The sequence below is a fragment of the Nelumbo lutea genome, chromosome 3 (genome assembly GCF_056320005.1).
Source record: "Nelumbo lutea isolate HS-2025 chromosome 3, American lotus-T2T, whole genome shotgun sequence".
Classification (NCBI taxonomy): domain Eukaryota; kingdom Viridiplantae; phylum Streptophyta; class Magnoliopsida; order Proteales; family Nelumbonaceae; genus Nelumbo; species Nelumbo lutea.
The window spans coordinates 19,744,794-19,770,097 of NC_142686.1; the positions used below are offsets into that span (position 1 = coordinate 19,744,794).

A 25,304-nucleotide genomic window follows, 5' to 3' on the forward strand; every position below is an offset into this window, starting at 1 on the left:
TTAATTTAGTGACCCACCTAATTCTTTCCTTCCCTTTTGTATAAGTATGATGAGAATATCAAATACCTGATTCACTCTTATCTAATACCAAATTTACATTTTTATTTTGTCTCATTTGCATCTATTAACAATGCAGATTTTGCATCTGAAATTTTGATGCAAACTTTACACCATTTCCTCCTACCATAATTTCTCCTATATAAAATGACAGCATCAATTTACTTCCTACCTTATTTCCCCCATTTCCCCCAAATAAATAACTTTCCTCTTGCCTCATTTATCTTTCTTATAAATCGGCAACCACATCATTTGATTTGAACTCCTTCAACCGATACATGAACTGAACAAAGGAATATATGAGATCAGATATTGCCATGTGCCTCTTGTAGGACAGGGTCGCCACTCAAAGGGTATATAATTAAAAAAGGTAAAACCCATATCGGAGGGTGGGATCCACCTAGCGGGTCCCAATCTTTTATCCAAATTACACGTGTTGAGCGATACTCCCACAAGACAACTACACAGTTCTGACACACCCTTGGCACTAAGGGTAGAGTCATCGCATTGAGTAACAAGTTAGCACATTTCTGAGACACCACGCCCATTGCATCGTCGCAACGTGTCTTTTCTGTCCGTACTACAACCGGAGGATCTGTCCCTCACTTCGTAAAGAGTATAGGTCTTAATTTATTATTTTTCTAAAATTGATTCATCATAACTGTTTAAAATTGCCTAGTAAACGACTAAACGTAGGGAGTGCTGAAACTTTCTCGGGCTACCCCACGAACTTCCCGCAGATCCCGTAACGTCTGGAAGAATTCCCCCTCAAATTACATTAACATCCCTCTTGTATGCTTTCCGTGATCCCCAAATGTGTAAGGGTAAATTCGTCACTTTACTCATCTTCACCTTCTTGTTTCCAAGAAAATCCTAGTTTTAGAAAACTGAAAATGACCCTTTAAAATACAAATTTTACACGGTATCAATGATCCAGATTTATGATAACTTAAAGGGGATGATCGTATGGTGGTACGAAGAGAAATCTTAAGGGCCCCACCATTCATGTCATGAACCTTTCAGTCAAATCATCCATCTGATACTCATCGAATGATCCTGATAACGGGACCGGGCACGAATGGAAAAGCTGATCAGTTCAGCAGTTGTCAAAAGAAGATGCCCCCACCTAGGCCCGCCAAGTGGGTGGTGGTGGTCCATGTTGTCTCTATAACTTATTATATACTTGGAGGGTATTTCGGTCCATCGACGTTTCCTGATTTAGAATGGACAGAATGGTAACTCTGATATTTTCATGGAAAAAATGGTCAAATTCAACCGGATTACCGGCAACAAAAGCAGTACCTGTTTGACGGAGATATTAACACGTCACTGCCCAGTCACCTTTTTCCACGTAATTAACCCTATGGGCCCTACTTACAAAATCCCATTGGGCTAACATCAAGCGGTGAAGATGACATATTCCTTCGCAATCGACGATCCTGGTTTCGGTTTCTAGAGTCTTCTTCGAAGGAGAAGCAAAACGGAAACCCCAGTTCTCTAACTACGGTTAGTTTTTTAACCCCCTCTGCGCCCTTGGCCTTGACTCTATCCACCCTTTCCTTCTTCACTCGAGACTGCGAGACGAGACCGGAGTTAAAAGGGAGAAGAGGAAGATTCGAAGAGAGGGCTTTGGCTTGGAGAAGAGGTATCTGAGGCAGTTCGATCAAATTTAACCCTTACGCTGTTTGTGTCTCGGATCCAAGCCGTTCGTCTCCGATTTCCTTCGTCCTTGACACGGAATCGAGGCTCTGGTGTTCTCCGCGTACGAACTCAACGCGTTTTGCTTCTAAGTCTCGCAATCTGGTCAGTTGCTCTCTTGGATTTTTCGAATTGTATGCTTGATCAGATTTTGGGAGAGAGATCAGTCTCGCCTTTCTTTTTTTTTTTTTTTTGTCATATGTTTTCTTAATTTCCGTAGATTACATTTGAAAGTTGATCATTGAAGTCCTCTCGGTTGTTCTAATATATCCTTGCGGATTTCTGGTTGGATTCAATGTTCAGACGAAATGGTAGAGGTTTCTTTCTCGCCAATAGAGATTTAAAATTTCGTTCATTTTTTTTTTTCTGGTTTATCGGAGAAAGGAGTGAATAATTACTATATTTTAAGATGAAGAATCATTTGAAGTACGAGTGCATTGCTTTTGTTTGATTTTTGAATTACGATGAACTCCGAGCCGAAATTACCGTTGCAATTTCATGAAATGAACGAATGAACTTGAGTTTTTAAGGGTTTTAGTGGATAAACGTATTCAAAGTGCATTTTTCGCCCTATCTTGTGAGATTCTTCTAGAAAATTTCTCTATCTTTCTTTATGAAAAACAAAGACTCTATCTTTGAAAATAAAGTAATAATGAAGGACGCTTAATGCAGGAAGATCCCTGTAACACTATATCCTTCACTCATCTTTGCTCGGTTGTCCAGTTTAAGGAAAAATATGTCCATCTACCAATTCCACCCCCCCCCCCCCCCCCCCCCCCTTTCTTTAGCGTTTATTCTGCTTGTGCTGCAAGTATTAAAACAGCGAGACAGTTCATGATCAGGGAAAAATATCTCAACCTGTCAATCTTTTTCCCACTTCTTTAGCGTTTGTTTATTTTACTCGTATCCAATATTAAAGTGTTAAAAATATATTGTGTTACCGAACTTACGCCCCTACCCCTTCCCTCAAAATATATTAATTAGCGGTCAAGAATTTTAAGATACTTCTTTTGTGAAATGATTCTTGTTATTTTAGCTGGATTTGTTTGGAGAAGGTACATATTTTTCTTTTGTGAGTTAACGGTGATTATTAATTTTCTTTACAGATTTCCCTCTTCTGCCTCACTCGGCATCCAATGGCTTCCCCAATGTAGCAACTTCATTAGATCTCTTTCTCTGTACCTGTGTACAGTGCCTTTCAATCTGATGTGAAAATTAACAGAGGCAGTTCAAATTCTAGTAGTCGATTAATGATTGTTTGGAAAATAGACATCTCTCTCATTCATCTTGTGTCAGCGTTTGAGTTTGGCGCCTGTTTGAGGGAGAGGAAGCTCTCTGCTGACGCCACCTCTGTCGCTGGCCTTGAAAGCAAGCACTTCTCTTCTCCCTTCCATGTCTCCTAACTTGGACAGCCCTGTTCAGACTCAGATGGCAGTAGCAGTCTTTAACGGCCCCATCAGTGCAGAATACCATGGGAGCAAGAGATTGGAGGGAAAACCAGTTGGGAGGAGACGTGTCTTTGTGCAAACTGATACTGGCTGTGTTTTGGGGCTGGAGTTGGACCGTAGTGATAATGTCCATACTGTGAAGAGAAGGTTGCAGCTTGCCCTTAATGTTCCAACAGAGGAGAGCTCGCTGACATTTGGGGATCTGGTGCTGAAGAATGACCTCAGCGCTGTTCGAAACGATTCACCTCTTTTGCTGAAGCGTAACCTCCTGCACAGGAGCTCATCAACTCCATGCCTCTCGCCAACCGGTAAGGATCTCCAGCAAAGGGATCAAAGTGCTCTGATTGAAATATTAGGGTACTCGAGCAAATTTGCTAGAACAAAACAACTGGTGAAGGACATTGTGAAGGCAATAAAGAATGGTACTGATCCAATCCCTGTTCATAATGGCCTTGGTGGTGCTTACTATTTTAGAAACGTTCAAGGTGAGAGTGTTGCAATAGTAAAGCCAACAGATGAAGAACCTTTTGCGCCAAACAACCCAAAGGGCTTTGTTGGAAAGGCCCTTGGGCAGCCAGGGTTGAAACGTTCTGTGCGGGTTGGGGAGACTGGTTTCAGAGAAGTTGCAGCTTACCTTCTTGACTATGATCATTTTGCCAATGTTCCCCCTACGGCACTTGTGAAGATCACACACTCAATCTTCAATGTCAATGATGGGGTAAATGGAAGCAAGACTCATGACAGGAAGCAGGTTAGCAAAATTGCATCTTTCCAGCAGTTCATTCCTCATGACTTCGATGCCAGTGACCATGGGACATCAAGCTTCCCAGTTGCTGCTGTGCATAGAATAGGGATTTTAGATATAAGGATCTTGAATACGGACAGACATGCTGGAAACCTTCTGGTTAGGAATCTTGATGGGATTGGGAGCTTTGGTCAGGTTGAGCTCATTCCAATTGATCATGGCCTCTGCCTTCCAGAGAGCCTTGAGGACCCATACTTCGAGTGGATCCATTGGCCTCAAGCATCAATTCCATTCACTGAGGATGAGCTTGAGTACATTAAAAAGCTTGATCCATTTAAAGATTCTGAGATGCTACGGATGGAGCTGCCCATGATACGAGAGGCGTGCCTTCGAGTTTTGATTCTTTGTACTATTTTTCTCAAGGAAGCAGCGGCTTTTGGTCTGTGTCTTGCTGAGATAGGTGAGATGATGAGTAGAGAGTTTCGGAGCCGTGATGAGGAGCCAAGTGAGCTCGAGGTGGTATGCATTGAGGCGAGGAGATTGATAGCTGCAGAAAGGGAAGCTTCATCCCAATCTGAAGCAGGAGAGGAAGAGGAATTCCAGTTTGATATAGACTGTGATGAAGCAATGGTGGACTCGACACCCAAAATGGCATACGATTTCATGGCTAAAACACCGTTCAATTTTGGGTTCAGAGCTGGGAATGGCCGAAATCCACTTTCTAAACTAGAGGAGAGCATCGAGGAGGAAGAGAGCGATGGGGAAAAGGAGCCAGAAAGGTTACAGGATTTTGCAAACCCACTAGCTCTTAATCGGGCACCAACCATTTCTAAGCTCTCTATGTCTCTGAAGAGCATTGGCCTAGGTGAGAAGAACTTGTGCTACCGGAATTCGAAGGCTGAAGGCACGTCTTCAGGGAATAGGAGTGCAAACGAGCAATTGCCTGCAAGCGTGAGCTTTGTGAAACTGGCTGACATGAACGAAGAGGAGTGGACGCTGTTCCTTGACAAGTTCCAGGAGCTGCTGCACCCAGCATTTGACAACCGAAAATCTGTGAGCCTTGGGCAGAGGCAGAGACAGAGGCTTGGAACATCATGCCAGTTTTGAGACAGTTGCATATCTGCCAATGTAAAAAGAGACGACTGAACAAGAAGAAGAAGAAGAAGAAGAAGAAGAAGAAGAAGAAGAAGAAGAATAAGACTTGGAGCTGTGTGGGGGTGAGGGTCCGTAGATAGGTCTGATTTTGGTTTTTCCTCCCGAACGAAGGTATTGTATTTGGGAGTTGGTAGTGGTAGTCGTAGGAGGAAGTGTTGTAAATATTCTTAGAATCTGAGGATGAGATGAGGGTATCGGTCATCAGCTTCAAGTGAAAGAGGCAAGGGTGATTGTTCCTTGTTCCTTTTTCACTTTTATTTTCTCTTTTAATCTTTTCACTCCATGTTCACTGGTTAGATAAATAACTTGGTAGAATAAAATCCCAAAAGAAAAAAAAAAGAAAAATGTTATTGTACATTGTGATGTTAGAGCTATTTGTTATTTTATGTTGTGGACTTGTTTCGAATGAGGTTGGTGTATTAAGCAGCATCGGTTTTTCCGGTCTCTCTTCGTGGACATATTGTTTGTAGTGGCAGACAAGTGATTTAGGGAACTCAGTTGTTTGATGATTTGTCTGTTTAAGCATGCGCGCTCAGATGTTGGTGGTGGTTCTGTATAATAGTGTTGTGCACTCGAGGGCTGCTGCTGGTCGGAATTAGTATTTAGGAGGAAGAGAAATAGAAGGTGCACATTTCTTCTCATGCCAAGAAAGAACATTTAGGCTGTGTTTGGTTTGAAGGAAAAAGTAGGGAAAGGAAGGGAAAGATACGGAGGCCTATACAAACCTTCTATAAGTTTCTCTTTCTTTTCCTACCTTTTTCTTCAAAACCAAACATATTCTTAAGACCAAGGAACGTGGTTAGATACTTGATTCGTTTTGTTGTTTAGTTAATATGGTGGAATGGTAAATTTCATTTTTTTTTTGTAGGTTTTCGCATCTGTGCCTTGTTTTAGTTGTTTCTAGTTTATTTCTCATTGTTTCACTGTCCTCTTCCTCTTGCCTTGTGTGCGAATGAAAGGGCTTTGTTTAGTTAACTACATATTCGGATCATTGGATGCCACTTGGGGCAAAGATCCAATCATTAGTTTTCCAATGCCAGTTTACAATTACGAATCCATTCTCTAGATGAAGACGACAGTGTGCTTTCAAAGCTAATAGCGGAAGTAAGTAGATAAAATGAAATGGTTTCATTTTGCCACATGTCCATACTTGTGACAGCGTTATTGTGTACATTTATAGCTATTGTAAGAAGTCTATCACAGATTCCCAATTCGCAAGTGTGGGTTGGATTCCTCCTGTTCGGATCTACTTCTCACAAGAATCTTATCCACGTCTCATTATGGTTGTATATTGAGAACATCTACATCTTTTATATTTGTATGCTATATATTGAGAACATCTACATCTTCCATATCTGTGTGCTATTATTCATGGGAAAATGTTCCCCATGTACAGCTGTAGTGAGTCCTTATGCAAAGGATTAAGTGTGGATAGGAGATATAAATTGGGTAAGTGTGGGCAGGATTTCTTGTGGGTTGTCGACTTGTGGGTAGTAGATATGAATTGGGGTTTTTCCCCGGTCCCCCGTCATTTATATATCAATAAGGCTATGTTCGGTTTGAAGGAAAAAGAAAGATAGAGAAACCTTTATTATCTGAAAAAAAAAACTCTAATATGCAGCCTAATTGCCCACCAAAATAAACAAATAAAAGGGTTATTATCTGGAAATTCCACTTCTCTGACTTTCTGTTAAACCTGTCTCGATTTTTCCATGCCTCCAGAGATCATACATTTGCCATTAGAAAACGAATGGAATTTGCAAGATTACTATGATGCCCCTTTATCAATTCCATACTTTGAACAAAACTATTGAAAATAGACTCGTCAATCTGCTCAGTTGAACTGTTGGAGGGGAGTTTACATTAGCGTCCCAGAGATAGGGGTATTTTTGTCATATGAAATTTAATCAATTAATCAGGCTTAGTTTTGTATTAAAAAACAATAATAATAGTGGTGCATTTGGACTACTTTCGTTATGATGGTCGCAATGTCATAAACAAAAGCGTCTGAAACGTAAGAAAACTGAAGGGGAGTTTGTCATAATAACCCTTGATAAAATTTCAAGCTACCAATAAAAATATCAAAAAGTATTGTGAACTCTAACTTTGTACTTCTCTACGTGTTTATTTATGGGTGCAATTATCAAATCCTGTGGTCATTGGTGTGTGGTACAGGAAACTTGTGTAGAAGTAGAACAAAATAACAAATTTATCTCAGTAAATTGCTGGAGATGTTGATGGAGCTCTCATGGCCTTTAGCAAGGTCCGACCGACATTACACCTGCTTTTTTAGTGTTGTTAAAAGCTGGGTAGTGTCCAACAAGAAGCAAGTTGGGGCCATTGGATTCAAAGTCCCAATCTATGTACTGAGCTCCTGACGGGTGGAAGACATGAACATGTCGTTTCTGTATTGACAGCATTGCCATGATTCCACAGGCATGCTCTCATTTTACTTTTTCTTCCTCTTGGCAGGTAACCCGTTAATTCCTCTGATCCTTTGAGCTTTGATGTGCTGTTAATTTCACCTTGTACTTACTGTGCAGACAAGAGTCCTTAGTCCTCTGATGCCAACAAGCGATGTTTTGTCTAGAATATACGACTGAAAACTACAAGGACATTTCATGGATGCTCACGCCCAGGCCATTAGACCCCTTGACAAACACTGAACAAGAAAGATGCCCATGACCATGAGTATGACCGCGAGAGAAATAAGCAAAAACAACAATCGAGGGCGGTCACAACCCACAACCCTCTTTGTCGCATATCTAGTGGTGGTCTTTGGGACACAGACAGGACCCTTCCTTGATCTTGGAGATCTTCCTTTTCAATTTTCATGGGCACTTGGTGTCTCGGAAACCCCAAAAGCAAAATCAACTCCATCTCAATTTTTTCTGCTTTTCTTATCAAAATAGAGCAAATTCCATTGTTACTTTAATCATTCATATTAGTGCTTCTTGTGGGGATTACTTGCCTTCCCCAAATCCATTTCCTTTGTTGCTTTAATCACTGATGTGAAACTCTGAAGTACTTTTTTGTTTAGGATAAGTTGCCTTACCCAAACATAAACTGGTGAAGGTGGACATGGATCTCGAATAACAGATCTAATCCGCTTATAATATGACCCTATATTGGATCCATTTCATCCACACACCCAGAACTGTACTCGATCCAGACTGACTGTGAAGTCCTAAATGTCGGGTGTCCTTGTCGTTTGTCAAGCCTTTGTTAGTGAGGGACATCTTCAATTCCTCTTGGAGTTATCTCCAGCGATAATGGAAATGGTTGGTGAAGGTCCTCATCAATAGGCTTGTTTGTTAATAAACAATCTCTCTCTCTGTGAATGAAATAGCCTTTGCCTGAGGTGGCCTCCAAATCTGTAGTAGGTTTTATCAGGTGTTTAGTGTTTTATCGCCATTAGGCTATGGGTTTAAAATTCACAAGGCATGAAATTGAAGAAAAGTGGCGTATCAATGGACCAGTAAGCAGCAAAGGCCAAGCGAAAATTGTCTCGAGATAAAATGGGTTATTGAAGCTTTATTAATTTTCTATATCGGCGTCGGTGAAGAAAGAAGTCCAACATGACTTCAAATGGGTTTCCTCAAAAATCAAATTCATTGAACCAAGACTGAACAATTGAAAATTTGAAATTCTCCAAAATGACTCCAGGAGATTGTAGAAGAATCTCGATAACCCTCACAACAAGAAAATTTTCTTTCAGCACCCACACAAATGACTGATGCCCAAATAATTCAATTTTACGAGAGATTTTTCATTATAAGGAGCGAAAATCAAAGATGAAATGAACCTTATTGTATGAGCAAATAATTAGTTTTGAAATCTATCAAAACGCAATGCGGAATACTGTATCATACGTGGAGATTTTGATAAATAAAATTAGGAAAGAGAGAGAGAAATTATAATCATGTTACCTTAGCATGATAAGAATCCATTAAGGAAAACTTCTGCGTTGACTGAGCTGTGTTAACTGAGTTAATTGGGAGAAGCTACCTGACAGCTCCACTGGAAAGTCATTTAATTCAATAAACCTATTTTCGACTTTCCAGGTTTTTACCATCTTAGTTTCACGGCATTCCAGATTTATCAGCTCATGGAACGCCAAAAAGGCGCTGCATAAAAACCATCTCCAGTATCGGCATTAAATCAAACCGAATCAACCAATATGTATCGTATCAGGGGCTTTCCGATATGCCGTTCTAGGGGGTGTTTTAGAATTTCGACCGATTCAAAGGTGGATGGACTTTAAATCAACCCCTTTGAACCGAAACTATTGATATTTTGAAGCCTGCTAAAAATAACTCATTTATGGCAAGCCAGATATTAGAGTTGGGGTTGGTCATCTGAATTAGCATTTAGTTGAAATAATATGAGCCTATTCCATTTCCACCCTCAAGCCAGCGATCCAGCTAATCCCCGATATCTAGTGTCACCTCATTGTCATCGCTTTCACAGATTATGCAGCAAAGAGATCACCAACCCGTAGGATCATTTCTTGGGTGTTCTTGATCATCCCCGCCGCCCAGCTTATGTTTCTGGTTTTTCTGCTGTGATTTATTCTGCAACATGGTGCGCATGTTGGAGTGATTGATACATACAAATTTGTGAATGCACAAGTTTTCGCCTTTCCAAGAGGTTGCAGCCCCCCACCATCCTTTTACAAAATCCCTTGTTTAAATTCTGACTTAAAAAAAAAAAATGATAAAAAAGGTCCTCTATATACTTCCTTTAATGTACGAAAAGTAAGATCCTCTTTAGAGAAAATGTTCCTTATATATTGATCCTTAGATGGAAAATCACCAAAATGCTCTTGGTCGAGTAATATGATCAAGAAGAGTATCTATGTACAAGATTTTGAACCTTCATACGAGAGCTCACAAACTGTCAGAATCCGACTATACAACAAAGGCTGTTGCCTTTCCTTTGGGAGCCGAGAAAGCACGGTAGAATCTCGTCGACACCCAAATTCAGGTCCCTTGATTTTACTTTCAGCCTTTAACTTGTAGATTATCTCTCATCATCAGAAAACCGGGCAAAGATCTTGAAACAAAATTACTACTTCATGTTATTCCTGCATTATCTCTCATGCTGGTGATCTTACTCAGCTCTACTTGTTGATGCTCTATCCGCCTTACAACTTGTGAAACATCTCCCGCAAAAGACATGGTGTCTTCCTTGGTAAGCCGCCTCTTTCTTATCCTTGATATAGCTTGTGAGATATCTCCAATTGATGGTCGCTTTTTTGGGATTTTGTGCAGGCACTTGTAAGCAATGTTTGCAAGGAGCCTCACTTCTTCAAGGTTGCACTTCCCAACAAGTTTCTTATCAAGTATTTCATCTACACCATCTGAATCCATTGCCGCCTAGAGAGAGAGAGAGAGAGAGATGAATGCTGAGAATTTCTATAATGTAGATTAAGGGGCAGTGAGAAACTTACGAGATTGACATATTCCATTAGGTTTTGCTGAGGGTGGATGGCTGTAATGAGTTCAAAGATTATAATTCCAAAGCTATAGATGTCGCTCTTCTTTGTGAACCTGTTTGTGGACATGTACTCAGGATCTATGTAGCCATAGGTACCCTTCAGTCCTGACTTCCTACCATCAAAGATCTCTTCCTTGGACAGACCAAAATCAGCAACCTAATTCGATTTTAATTTGTGACAGATTAAACACGTGAAAAACATGCAAACAATAAGAGAGAAGTGAAGAGGAACAATTGGAAGGAGGCTAAAGATAAGAAAACGAAAAGTAAACACACACACACACAATGAAACCCTAAAAAATGGGAGGCTTCTCCTTCAGAAACATGGCTGGGCTTCCCTCTCAAAGAAAGGGACCAAATAAGTCTAAATTAAATGAAAAACACAGAGTAGGGATTCCAGTGGGTCGAGTTAAGTGGTAAGGATTGCCGTGCAGCTAGTGGATCCCAAACAAAACACATTTATAGTTGCTCCATAGTGAGGAGAGGGTCATTAGCTAGTCAATATCTATGTGGGGAATGCTCCCTAACAAAAAAAAAATAATAATAATAATTTGATTTAGTCATCTCCCAACAATTGTAACTTGGGTTACACCCTACATGGAAAAAAATTACATAGCCAATGATCTATGACACATACTACATATTCATCTATTTTGCAGATACAAAGATATGTCCCTTAATCTATTTTGCAGATACCTAAATCTGCCAACATAGATGAGCAGCCTACCTTTCCAGATTCTTCGTTCTTCAAAGACCTCACTTTTTTATTCTTTGCATTAGCACCAATTAATAGCACATGCAGTCAATTTTAATAATTTCTCTCTCACACAAAACCCCTTTTACTATCCCTGAATCAATTAAAGAAGACGTGATATCTGGAATAATCCATTGATTCCTAAAATGGGATGACACCAAAATAGAGTAGTCGTGATGAAGCAAAATCTGCAACACTGACTCCCTTTTGGCATGGCACAATGAACAAAGGTTCTATAAATTTCTCCATTGAGATCTTAAATGATACACGGTGAGGATTTTATTGATGTATATCTTTCACAGAAAAGGAAAAATCTTTGGAGGAATTATTTGGGCCTTAAATCTCACCATGGGAAGGAAGACTCACCGCCCAATGGACATGTAAAACAGCTAAATTGAAAAAACAAAAAGCCACTGGGGTCTTGAACCCAGACACCCAGACAACTTCACTAGCCACTTCATCATAAATCCGGCGCTGAGACCCATTCCATCAACTGACATGTTATACATGACTAGAAAATCATCACAAGGAAACTTATTCCAACATCAATCTTCTGAAAGCCAAGCCCAATTACCTCTACTCACAATTAAGGAGATGTAACTCTCAAATCAGCAAAATGTTTCAAAATCCCATGTTACTAGACTCGTAAGGCTCTTGTGATTGGACAAGATTACCAACTGTGCACCTTATACAAATGCTTGGTTCATGATTGAGGCTCATTGCCAGACCTTCCATAACCATTTATTCCTAATTTTTATTTATGGCAAGATGGGGGCTATTTGGGTGTGAATCAGATGGGCAACGCTGCCAGTTTACCATAGTTTTTCTTTTTCTTATTGCTGTGCAGTTCCTTTCATCTTTTACAATTACATGAGAGCCCCTACAAACTGTTAGGAATTAAAGATTAAATATAATAGATACAAGGGACTGCACAGCAATAAAGAAATTAAAAAGAAAAGTACAGTACATTTAATTGGCATTCTTCATCCGGTTCACAATTTCAATCACTTGCAAAAGTCATATTAGGTAAATCACTGATATAGCTACTTAGGTCTTAAGTTAGATTTAAATTTTACAATTTTTTTATGGATAGAGACTAGAAAATCATAGATGTTGGGTTTATTTTTAATTATGAATAAAATGTGTGCCTCTTAATTTATTCTTAATTCTTTTGAGAACTAGTGGCTAGTGGTGTCAATGGATATTTGACCAATGCCCTATTAGCTCAGTTAGTAGCATCTGAAATGAATGGGTAGGATTTAGATTCATAAAATATATCTGGTTTAGAACCTTGGCACCCAAGAGGCATATATAAAATTATAAATACATGACATTTCTATTCTACTTTTCATTCCATTTTGTGCTTTTCTGTTTTAAATGTAGGTAGGGATGCAACTTGGGTTGGGATGGGTTGAGAATTTGTTAAAATTTGAATGTGCCCAAGCCAGATGCAGTCGAAACTCTTTAAATTGGGCAACCTGACTTGAAACCCTAAAAGTGGGGCAGTCAATAGGTTGGGCCCGGTATGGGTCATAGTAGACCTGGTCCCAAACTGAGAAGAAAACATCCATACCCAGTTACAACCCAGTGCCTGTATGTAATAGACCGAGAACCAATCTTGTTATTAATTGGGCTTATTGGGTCGGACCTGATTATAATTGACATGACTTTGGTTGCTAACTCTCTTGATCCCTGTTCTCAAAGTATCTTTTATTATTTCCTATAAAATGATCATTTTTTGCATTAAATGAAACTACAGGTAAACCATGTGAAACATCATAAAACATCAGGAGGTATTTCTATCATGTCCAAACATATGCATATATAATTGATTCAGTTTTAATCGGGTCAGAATAGGTAAAACCAATGCTATTGACAATTGGGACACAATGTAAATCCAAACCCTGTATAATAGGATCAGAACAGTTCAAGTCTGTCAGGTTGACCTGGACCATTGGCAGCCCTATTTTAAATGATCAAGCATTAGTTTTGTATAGGCGGGTCAGGTAATGCAATAGCCAGTGCACGTCTACCCAACAAGACCTGGATCAGTATTTCAAAGGCATGCCTCAGGAGGAATTTCTATCATGTGCTAACATGTCAGGTTACCTGGACCATTGGCAGCCCTATTTTAAATGATCAAGCATTACTTTTGTATAGGCGGGTCAGGTAATGCAATAGCCAGTGCACATGTCTACCCAACAAGACCTGAATCAGTATTTTAAAGGCATGCTCAGGCACACTTAGGCTCATAAGTAAGGATCCTTTTGTGGTGTGTACCTACCCTAGCTTGCTATATTGTGATGAATTAACCTGGAATTTGAAATTGAATATGGAATTTATGGCATTCCTATGATGCTTAGAGTTTAAATGGTTTAATCAATGCAGGACTTACATAATACTCTAATCAATTGAGCAAATAGGCCTTCTGGAATATTTTATTTATTCTGAATTTAGATTTGTTATTCTTGGATATTAGTTTTTTTTTTAGTTTTCTTTTTTAAATGTGGCACTTCATGTTGTTCATGCATGGACCTTGCCTTTGTGCCTCAGCACCTGGGTACCTCATGCTCTGTACTTGTGTTTCTTGCTTTTAAAACACTGACTTGGATTTGGTGTACTGGATTGGGCCCAAGGTACAAGTATGCTTGGACCTGAAATAATTGGCACCCTCAACTGAGAATTCTTAGGATTGCAAACATAAAACCACATTTCTTATAAATAAATAAGCAAATAAATCACATGCAAGATGGGTTCTTTTTCCCCTTAAATTTGCCTAGAAACTTAGGCTTCAACTGCAAATAAAGGTATATTTTGTTAGCATTTAGCTTCATGGTAGAAATCAAATTTGTGAGTTTGACTAGCAAATGATTGTGCTAGTTTTGATCAGGTGTAATACTGTAGATAAGACTCGTCATTTGTCAACTTGTATTTGACACAGTAATGTAATGTTAACACAATCTAATTAATAAGCAGCCAAGGAATTTTTTACTATATCAGGTGGAACCAGATACAATTTGTGAGTTCATGAGAAATGATTATTATTCTGGTTTCTTAAGGTGTACTATCTTGAGAAGACTTGTCAACTTCGTATGTGATGGTAATGGCAAAAAAATCTCATTCTGGAATGAGAAGCCAGGGAATTAATTAAATCAAGAGAGGAATGGAAGCTAATAGAACCTTAGATTGCCAACTTCTTGTAAGGTATTGGAAAACTTGAAAGCAATGAAGCTTGTTGTGTTACAACTGAAATGAACAGTGCACCCTTTTTGTGGAAAGCCTTGATGGGGGAGTAACATATGATATTTGAGAAGCATACTTTTTCTTTTCCAAAGGATGGACATAACATTGACTACATAGGAATTCCTCAAAAGTTCATTTGCATTGAAAAGAAAGGTGCAAAGTTCCTGTTTTAGAACAAAAATTCTTGCTGTTTTAGTTGAAGAAAATGAAAAAGAAAAAGGAAAGAAATAAAGGGGCAGAGACACTGTTTCAGTAGCAGAGAGTAAATAAAACAGATTCACCGTTTTAGTGGCATTAGCAGTGCAAGGAGTTAAATAGGGAAACTACTTTCCGGGCATGTTTGTAAGGCTGTTGTAATTTGAGGGGTCACCTTTTTGAAGGTGATAGTTGAAATAATTTTCCTTAAAATTAATGAAAGTTACCCTTTCCTATTTAAAAAAAAAAAAGAACAAGAAGTTATGGAGCCCCTGTTTTTGCACCAAATCCCCCTGTTTTAGTGGTGGAAAATGAAGAAAAAAGAAACCCTGCTTTAGCACCAAAACATGGCAGAAATTAGGCAAAATGAAAGGGACAAGACCCTGTTTTAGTGCCAAAACAGAAGAAATACTTGCCTAGACAGTTGTTTAAGCAGTTGGAAAGCACCTTTGTAAATTGTTCATAGCAATTAGGCAAGGCAATTACAAGGAAGTGCTTAGTTTTTTTTTTTATTTTTTTTTTTTTTTATTTTTATGAATAACATAAATTTTATTAAGATTTAAGAGTAAGTAGTTACACCAAGGGTAGCCTCGGTTACCCCTGAAAGTTAAAGATTGAAATCCCTGAGGGGACTTTACTTTTGCAGTTACAACTGAGCCCAGAAGCAGACTTCCTTGTAAACCCCCTGTTACCAAGGTGTTATCACCTTGACAACTATGATTCATGATTTTACATATCTAACTGCTTTGCTGAATGGAATTGTATATAGAATGTTAAATTTTATGATTAAAAGTTGTAGTCAATTTTTCAAATAAAATTAATGATAGAGCATATCCAATAAATTATAGGACATATTTGTAAAAACCACTGTTTAAGTGGTGCCCTAGACAGTACCCTGTCACTTGCCTTGCCACCTTTATAGCTATGCTTGTTGGCCAAAGCCATACCTGAAAGTTTCAGTTTTAGTAATGCCAATCTATAAGGTGGTTTAACTAAAGGAGAGAGACTGTGTTGCTAATCAAGAAAAGGGAAAGAAAGATCCCAATTCAAGCATATCTGCATGTACTTTGTGTCTAGAAAGGTGCATAGATATCCCTAATGTAAGGCATCTCCATGCATGTTTGTCATCTATCAGGTAACATCTAGCCCAGAAACAAAGAGATGGTTATAACATAATTGAAGATGGAGCACAGAACTGAAAATGGGTGGATGCAAAGTGTAGAAGGCAGAAATATCATATAAAGGAAATAATTAATACCATATTCAGTTCCGTATAGTACTTGGATTTAGATGTCAAAAGATCACAAATATCTACACAAGAGAGATGATTCTATAATCTTATCATCATTAGTTACATTCAGTAAGAAAATGGACTAGAACTAGCATGTGTATGTAGTATCCTTACCTTAGCTCTCATTGATTGGTCCAACAATATATTAGCAGACTTAAGATCCCGGTGTATGACAGGTGGGACTGCCTGTTCAAAGAATTGTATGTTTTAATCTCACTAGGATGGTTTTGTTTGCAAATAATGTGATGCTTTTCACCTGGAAATTAAAAAAAAAACCAATATCACCCAACATACCCCTTCATGAAGATACTCAATCCCATGAGAGACATCTAGAACAATTTGAAGTCTTTCTTCCCAACTCAAAATCCGTTCTCCTTCACCTATGTGCATGCACACCAGAGAACTTCAATTATCAGGGTTCAATAACAATCCAACAAAGTCAGATTCTGCCAAACGTTGCCAAAAACTAAGTTATATATTTATCAAACCAACTCCTGATTCTAGCTAAAAACAAAGTCTATATTAATTTGTAGTTTCCTAATTAAGTTATGTTTTTCTGCTTAATATCATTAGTCATATGGTGTAATTTCCTATTTAATTTAGAACTTATGTTTAATATGGTCCTTTGGCATATTACATGTTTCCTGAATTATTATGAACCAACTTGCAAATTGGTATATGACTAGCAAACTGGGAAACTATGCTTCAGATATTTTCCCCTTTTTTGGTTTATATGCTTGAGACTCATAGCTGATAAAAGGCCACTTTTGTTGCTGTTGTCAGAATCTTGTTTAAGATTGATGAGTTATAGCTGAAAATTCATTTTGGTCCCACCATCCCACCTGAAAGGTCTCAGGTGAGATACTGAGATCTGACTCACTTGTCTAGGGTTCAGCAGAGTCTGCAGAGCAAAATATGTCCACAGAGAACTGCATGAGCATCTACTATAAGAACAAATCAGAAAAATACTTGTTAATGATAGTACATGAATCACAATACCAACCATTGGCACCATAAATAGATATATCAAAATATCAAATATTACATGAGCTGTCATATGGATTTACTTAACATCACTGATGGAGATAAAAATGGAAGATTACCATGGCTCACAATACCACTAAGATTTGGCAATATCTACCATTTAGATGGGGGCAACACAAAAAAACTCTAAGAATTCTTCCCCTTGTATCTCCAATTTTGTTGATATATCTAGGATATTTTGAATCTTGTTAATAAATTAAACATCTAAGATTCAGAATTTTAGAATACCATTGAAGCTTTCTGATATATCATTAAAATCATCAAAAAATTTTTAAAATCTTTTCCCAAAAGAACAAATTGGGATCATATGATTGGATGATTGGCTTAAGTCAGGTACGTAGTTGCATATGCATAGATATATACATATAAACATGAATGCATACATACATAAATATATACAAATTTATATACATATACAAATATGAAGACATGTTGGGTTCAGGTTGGATCGGGTTGCCTATGGCCTCTCAACCCTAACAGAACCTAAATTCAAGTTGTGCTCAAGTTTTTCAACCCTAACCCAAACTTAAACCCAACCTTTTCGGGTTGGATTCAGGCTAACATGGCCCAAGTGGCAGCCCTACTGCTAACCCCCCGCATGCAATGGCTGCACTCATTCTCTTGCAAACTTTCTTAAAATTTTTTGTAGGACCTGCTCTCACCAAGCTGAGCTTTAGTCTAGAGAAAACTTTCATAACATGGACAATATGCATCTTACTAGAAGAGCAAGTCTTCTTTGGAACTGAACCAGCTTCCTTTGTTTCATTCTTTTCCTCAATCTTCCTCCTGCGACCCAGATCAACACCTAGCTTACCAACCACAACCTCCTTGAAGCAAGCTGGAGAAACAGATGAAAGCTCAACTACAGAGACGAATCCTTCTCCAATGGCGTGTCCCTCATCAGTAGCGACAGTTTCTTCTCCACACTTTCTTTTGATGATCTGAGTGCATTGTCTTGACCAACTTGATCACCACACGCCACGACCCATCGTAACACAAATTCCACATCCCCGAAAATAGACCAGTCTTGTCATTGACACAATCAATACTGCTACCAGTGAAGAAATGAAAAATTTTAAAAAGGCGCACGCCTAGGCACACCAGGCGCGTGCCTTTTGAAAAAGGTGCGCCTAGGACCTAGGCAAGGCACATACCCCAAAATGCGCCATGCCTGTGCGCCTAGGCATGCCTTTTAAATCACTGGGCTTACTAGTATAAATTTGATTCATTTACCAAGTCATTATAATTCAAAAATGAAGAAAGACACATAATTGGAAAAGAGAATTCTTAATTGTTTTCCTACCAGAAAGTGGGAATCAAGCTGGGTGTTCGGAGCTGAATGTAGAGAGGCAGTGAAAATCAAACTTTGGAGAGTACAAAAAAGAGGGGGAAATTATAGGACAATACCAATAGGAGAAGACAAACAGTATCAAGACAAATGATTCACAGGACAATGAACAAGTAGAACAATCATCTGGAGAAGATGATGTGCAAATAGCATGAAACACATCTCAGTAGAAGATATGGCTTAGAGAAGGTGGTGGAGAAAAAAGTACAACCAAAAATCCAGGCTTTGTTCTTTTGGGATGTATAAGGTTTTGCTCAATGTGGCTTTTAAAGAGATAGAGAGTGATAGGAGAGGTGTGGTTACTTGTGGTAAGGATGGGAAGTGAGCAAAAGAGAAAGATAATGAGGGGGTTTATAAAATCCAAATGCACTCCATGTAGGTTCTGGTTGATGGCCCATCAAATAGGTTGTTTATAAACCCAAGTTCTGGATTGATGACCATGTGCAGAAGTTATGGCGGAGCTGGAAGGAGCACAAAGCATGAATGTGAGCTTCACCATATTGTGAAGCTGCTTCCCTTACTTTTTACGAGTATAAGCTTCATTCCAGTGATAAATTTTAGCTCAGTTCCAGCATAACCCTCCTTAGAAAGGCAGTTTTCATGGCTTCCAGAAAGCCACCATCAAAAATAGAATTCCTTAACCCCAAAGCAAGAAACCTTAGTAAGATATCTTTGTTGGAAAAAATCCTCCATGTATCTGGTTAATGGATTGAAATAATAATAATAATAATAATAATAATAATAATAATAATAATAATAATAATAATAATAATAATAATAATAATTTCCTTCACTTATTAAAATTAAAAAAAAAGGAACATTTCTGGAGTCTGGACCAAGTTTCAAAATTTTGATATGATGCGCCCTGTATCGGGCATATCGTATTGGTGGCTTCACGATACGCCTATTTACAGGTGTTTCGGAAACCGACCTCTTTTTAATGAAAAATATGGTTTAAATAGGCCCAAAAACCAAAATTTGAAAAAAAAAACTAAAAAACATAAAAGTGTGTTATTTTAAGTACCGATACACTAGGGCGTATTGATATTTTGAACCTTGGTCTGGACCACATCTGGCAACTAGGGATGCAAGTCAGGTACCTGATCTGAAGAATTTACACTGCACTGGGCTCGGGCTTGCAGGCCAGGCTCATTCAGATTTTAATAAAATTTCAAGCCAAGACTGCCCAAGTTGCAGCCCTACTTGCAACATGAAATGCTAGTAATCTAGTTATGTTCTTGCAAAGTGTAATTTTGAAATACTGGTAGAAGCTTGTCTCTGTATCTAAGATGCAAGAGTAAAATCAATGCAATTTCAATCTAAAAGTATCATTTTCCTTTCCTTATCTGATTAAGAAAATGGCATTTAACCTACACTATTATAGTTGCATTTAAAGGAACATCAGTGTCTCAGGACAGATAAAAAGAAAGAGATATGTACTTACAATATAGAAGGTTTGCCAAACTCCCGTTACTCATATATTGATATACCAACATGTGTTGCCCTTTATCCACACAATAACCAACCAAATTCACAAGATTACGGTGATGCAGCCTGCCTAACAGAAGTACCTGTGCGAAGATTGGCCAACAAACAGATACATAACAATCTCTCTATAAAATGGAAGGTAAATTTTAGTAAAGGAACCAATAGCCGTTAGAAAGCCCAATTTCAATTAATTTTTAAGATGCAATAAGCCAATACTATTGGCTTTAGCTTTTGAAATTGATTGGATAATGATGTATTGTTGCTAAGAAATGGGAAGTAAGGTGTGATGCATTGGCTTGATGGCCAATCCAGCTCAACCATAGTATAGATGGGCCAACCTCTGCTAGGGGTGCTCATGAAAAACCAAAAAACCGAGCCAAGCCACACACTAAGAAAATACTGGTTAACCAAACTGATCAGTTCAGTTTCAGTTATCCTATAAGAAAACTGGCAGTTAACTGAGCCGACTGTACTTATATTTACATATAGTATCATTGAATATTATAGATTTCATTAATTATATCCTATAATTAATTCACCTACCCAGGCTACCCGCAGCTATCCTACTTGTACTTGATTACTTTTCTACTAAAGATTCCCACCCCAATCTCCCCATCCAACTATTATTAATTATTAATTATACATATTTTAATTTACCTACCTAACCTACCCGCCCAGCTATGAGCTACCCTAATCATTATTTTTGACCTTTTTGTGATAAGTGGCACCCTTCTCTACTTGAGATTCCCAAATTCCCTACCCAAGCTACCGAACCTGTCTTTCCCTCCCCAAACCTCCATCATCCCAAAGGCCAAATCTCAATCGTCACTCTTATTTTTTTCCTTTTCCTTTATTCTCCAGCCAAAACCCTCCATCTCCATTCCTCAGAACAAAATGGAACACCTCCATCTCCATTCCTCCTTTTCTCTGACCTCTCTCTTTGGCTCCTCTAATTTCCACCACAGCAGTACAGCACTACATTGCTGCCTCGATGGATGCCGGTGACAATCTCCATACTCCACAGCAGTGCAGCAGCACCAGGCCCAGGTCAAGCAAAACCCTAGGCCTGGTTGGCCCGGCCTAGCCAGGAAGTTATATATATATAGTATAATATCTTAATTCTTATAATATCTCATAAATAAATGTGATATAGTATCTTATATATAAGGTATAATATATTAATATATACACAAATAATTTTTTTATATTTTTTGTCATTTCAATTCTAAAATTAAATTAACATTTTAATTTTTAAAAAATATGTAATTTATTAATTTATACGGGAATAGCCCAGATGCCCAGCTCATGATCATCTCTAGACTAACCCAACCTGCATTCAACCAATCTGGACCAAGCCATGAGTTTATATTGAAAAATGAGCACCTCAGGTTGGGCTATGACTGTGCTCTGGTCAGGCTTGGGTGAATTTAAAGCTAAAGTTAGTTAAAATGCATTTTTAACCCTAGGACCCATAAGCAAAACTCAACAAATCCAATCAAAACTAAAATGCAGTCTCTTTAGCATAACTTTGAAGAGATGGTTAGAAAATACAAGTTGGTCATGAAATTGTTTGTTTAACAGATAAGTATTATTTAGACATATTATTTGTCCTCAAATTTTGCAGTGAAATTTCATCTAGTTGCTGGGGGAGTTTTCAGGGATGGGGAGGGCAGAATGCAAGCACTTTATTCTGGCCCAATAGGTGTGGAAGACTCCTTAAGGGCTTAAGTTATGTCTCTACTTCAAGGTCTGAGATTGGCCAAGCAAATAGGGATATCAAAACCTTGAGGTAAAGGGAAACTCTAAACTTCTAATAGGATGGCTGCAGACAAAAAGCTTGGGTGTATGGATCCTTAGACAACAGATGGGGGAAATACTTTCTCTAGCAAGAGAAGTGGGAGTAATCTTCAAATGTATAAGGAGATCAGCCAATTCTGTGGCTGACAACTTGGCAAAGCAAGGGACTCTCAGGGAAACAATCATCTAGTTGCTAAGACTTGCATTGGCTAAGGTAAACACATGTTGTCATGCAGATAGCAGTGGATCCTTTTATGGGAAACAAGAAGATGACAGACTAGGAAAGTTCTATCCTACCTAGCAACAGCATTCTAAATAGCACTGACCTCCGTTTGGAACTCTTTTTCGCCCTGTCTAGAATTAGAAGCGAGCACCTTTACAGCTACCACTTCACTTGTAGGAATTGTAGCTTTATAGACTGGGCCAAATGATCCTTGTCCCAAGATGGTTGTAAAGTTATGTGTGGCTTTCTGAATATCCCTGCACAGAATTAACAAACTAGGTAAGTACTTGCATTGGCATAATTAACTCAATTCTACACCAGTCTGACAATGAAATTTTGGAAGAGCTAAAAGAGCAGGGCTAATTTCTATTTGCTTTATCAGCACCCATTAGCAATGTTTAAAGTTTTTTTTTTTTAAAAGAAGATCTTTTGGAGGGAACTTATTGAGAGATGTTTCCAGTCAATTCTAGAAACATAAAATCAATAAAGGAGAATGATTGAGCTCAATAAGGAGTTAAAGACAGATTCTCATATTTATACAAGCCCGATTAAGTACATTCCCTGGGTTAGTTCCTTCTGTGCCCTTACCATCCTTCTTTTTTAATAAGTAACAAGTAAAATTCATTCAAAAAAGGAGCTGAAAAGGAAGCTAAACAAAAAAGAAAAAGAAGACTAAGACTAACAAGTTAAAAATTACAACCCGGCCCTGGGCAACCCCCACTCTAGCCAACATGTCAGCCAAAGAATTGGCACTTCTGAGAATCCATCCAAAGAATTGATCCTTGAGATCCTTCTCTCTTGGATGCAACTAGCCAACTACCTTCAGTCTCTAGGCACAATTCCTTTTGTGTGAAATTCAAGTGCCAAGGATACCATTTTATTTTACTTGAGTTTTCAGCAGTAATTAAGTGAAGAAAAACTAGCAAAAGTATGCAGAAAAGGAGAAGAAAACAGAGGTAGAAAGGAGAAGGGGAGAAGAAGAGAAGAGTTGAAAAGCAGTCCACTTGATGTCTGGAACTGTTTGAGATTAGATGCAAATCAGAAAATAAACAAACAAGAGAGGAAGAGAAGAGAGAGCTGGCGGCAATGAGTGTTAAAGAGTAAGAGGTTCAAACATAACCTCTCTCTAACACTCTAAACATCTTACTAAGAAGTTAATCTTTGACAAATTACAGAGAGGCCCTTGAGTGGGTAGGAAAATACAAAAACAGAACATTACAGAGAATGGGCCCAGAATAAGGCCCATAATAGAGAGAAACATAACATAACATGAAATGACAGTCCATGGGCCATTCGGCCCATCTCCTCTACACACCCCCTCAAGCTGAGCATAGATGTTAATCATGCCTAGCTTGCTAGTGTCATGTTGAAGCCTTGCCTTGGAAATGCCCTTGGTGAGGAAATCTGCCAATTGTCCTTCAGAAGTAATGAATGGAGGAAACTCTTTCTCGAATAAAGTGTCTATCAACCTCAATATGTTTTGTTTCTATCATATTGTACCGAGTTGTGAGCAATGTTGATGGCAGCCTGATTATCACAGTACAACATCATGGGTTTGTCATGATCAATCCCAAGTTCTTCCATTAAGGACCTTAACCACAACAATTCCGAGACTCCATGTGCCATGGCTCTATATTCTGCTTCTGCGGAGGATCGGGCCACAACTGATTGTTTCTTACTCCTCCAAGAGACAACATTACCAGCCACCAGACTGCAATACCCTGAAGTAGATCTTCTATCATCAATATTTCCAGCTCAATCAGCATCAGTATAGACTTCAAGTTTCAGATGACCATGCTTGGTAAATAGAATTCCTTTTCCTGGAGAGCCTTTCAGATAGCACAAAATCCGTTCTGCTGCTGCCATATGGGTATCTCTAGGAGCATGCATGAACTGGCTAATGCAACTGACAATATACGCAATATTTGGCCTAGTCATGCACAGGCACAGAAGCTTCCCAAGAAGTCTCTGAAAGACCCCTTTGCCTTCCAACAAAGTTCCATCCGACGCTGAAGGTTTGTGACTCATATCAATAGGAGTTGCAACTGGTCTTTCACCCATTTTTCCAGTTTCAGACAACAAATCAAGGACATATTTCCTCTGGGAAATAAGAATCCCATCCTTGGATCTGGCAACTTCTATGCCAAGGAAGTATCTCAACTCCCCTAGATCCTTAATCTCAAATTCTGTACGAAGGAATGACTTAAGGGCCAGAATGCCTGAGGCATCATCACCAGTCACTATAATGTCATCAACATACACAATGAGATACACTGCTAGAGATCCACTTTTCTTCACAAAAAGATTATGATCTGATTGTGTCTGAACATAGCCGAATTTAACAAGTGCAGCTCTAAATCTCTCAAACCAGGCTCTAGGAGATTGTTTGAGGCCATAAAGAGATTTCTTCAGTTTACATACCTTTCTTTGCATATCTTTCCCATACATTCCTGGAGGAAGACACATGTAGACCTCCTCATGTAAGTCACCATTTAGAAATGCATTCTTTACATCTAAATGATAGAGAGGCCAATCAAAGTGAACTGCCAGAGATAAAAGAACCCTCACAGATGTCATCTTAGCAACAAGGGCAAAAGTCTCCAGGTAGTCAATCCCATATGTTTGTGTGTAGCCTTTTGCAACAAGTTTGGCCTTGTACCTCTCAATAGTCCCATCAGCCCTGTATTTAATGGTAAAAACCCACTTGCACCCAACTGGATTCTTCCCTTCAGGCAAATCCACCACCTCCCAAGTACCATTTTCATGTAGAGCATCCATTTAAGTCTGCATGGCATCTCTCCATTCTGGAATTCCAAGAGCTTCTGATACAGACCTAGGAATGGGGTTAGAAGCAACTGAAGAGAGGTAGGCACAGTATGAAGGAGAAAGTAGGTCATAAGAAAGGTGTTTGGAAATGCAGTGTGCAGTACACTTCCGCTTTCCTTTCCTAACAGCAATGGGGACATCAAGATCTGGGAAGGATGATTCCAAGGGAGTTGAAGCAGTACCTGTTATCTCATCTGTGATTGGAAATGTATGAGCCTCATCTATTGTAAGGGAAACTACTTGCTCATTCCTGGATCTCTGCCTTTGATACACTTTGGGATTATGGGTAGGACGAGGAGGTAAAGAAATAGGGGCACTAGGACAAGAGGAATGAAGTGGCTGATCCTCCTTTGATTCATTTAGTGAGGATACAGGTTTGTCAAGAGACTCAACTGGGACAGGAAGAGGAAGAGCAAAAACTTGTGATAGACTCTCCCCCTGTTGACAATCTCTTTCCTGAGAGGAACCATAAAAAGGAGAAAGTTCATCAAAG

General features: G+C 38.8%; 1 protein-coding gene and 1 pseudogene across 3 annotated transcripts in view; one reads left to right on the forward strand and one right to left on the reverse strand.

Moving 5' to 3' along the window:
* The first annotated feature begins 1,473 nt into the window (after positions 1–1,473).
* On the forward strand, positions 1,474–5,458 carry LOC148863398 (phosphatidylinositol 4-kinase gamma 7 pseudogene; annotated as a pseudogene). Of its 2 annotated transcripts, none has more exons than XR_016109496.1 (2): positions 1,474–1,860; positions 2,862–5,458. The product of XR_016109496.1 is annotated as a phosphatidylinositol 4-kinase gamma 7 pseudogene, transcript variant X1 (transcript). The 2 variants fall into 2 exon arrangements; XR_016109497.1 differs by lacking the exon at positions 1,474–1,860 and adding an exon at positions 1,884–2,066.
* Positions 5,459–9,871: 4,413 nt separating this feature from the next.
* Positions 9,872–25,304, reverse strand: part of LOC148863399 (calcium/calmodulin-regulated receptor-like kinase 2) — a 42,597-nt gene continuing 27,164 nt past the window's right edge. The window contains exons 3-8 of the mRNA XM_088976006.1: positions 22,089–22,242; positions 19,922–20,048; positions 16,380–16,465; positions 16,200–16,271; positions 10,556–10,759; positions 9,872–10,481 (exon numbers count right to left, since the gene is read on the reverse strand). Of these exons, the coding sequence (XP_088832132.1) occupies positions 10,179–10,481; positions 10,556–10,759; positions 16,200–16,271; positions 16,380–16,465; positions 19,922–20,048; positions 22,089–22,242 (946 nt within the window). The 3' untranslated portion in view covers positions 9,872–10,178. The remainder of the gene's footprint in view (positions 10,482–10,555; positions 10,760–16,199; positions 16,272–16,379; positions 16,466–19,921; positions 20,049–22,088; positions 22,243–25,304) is intronic.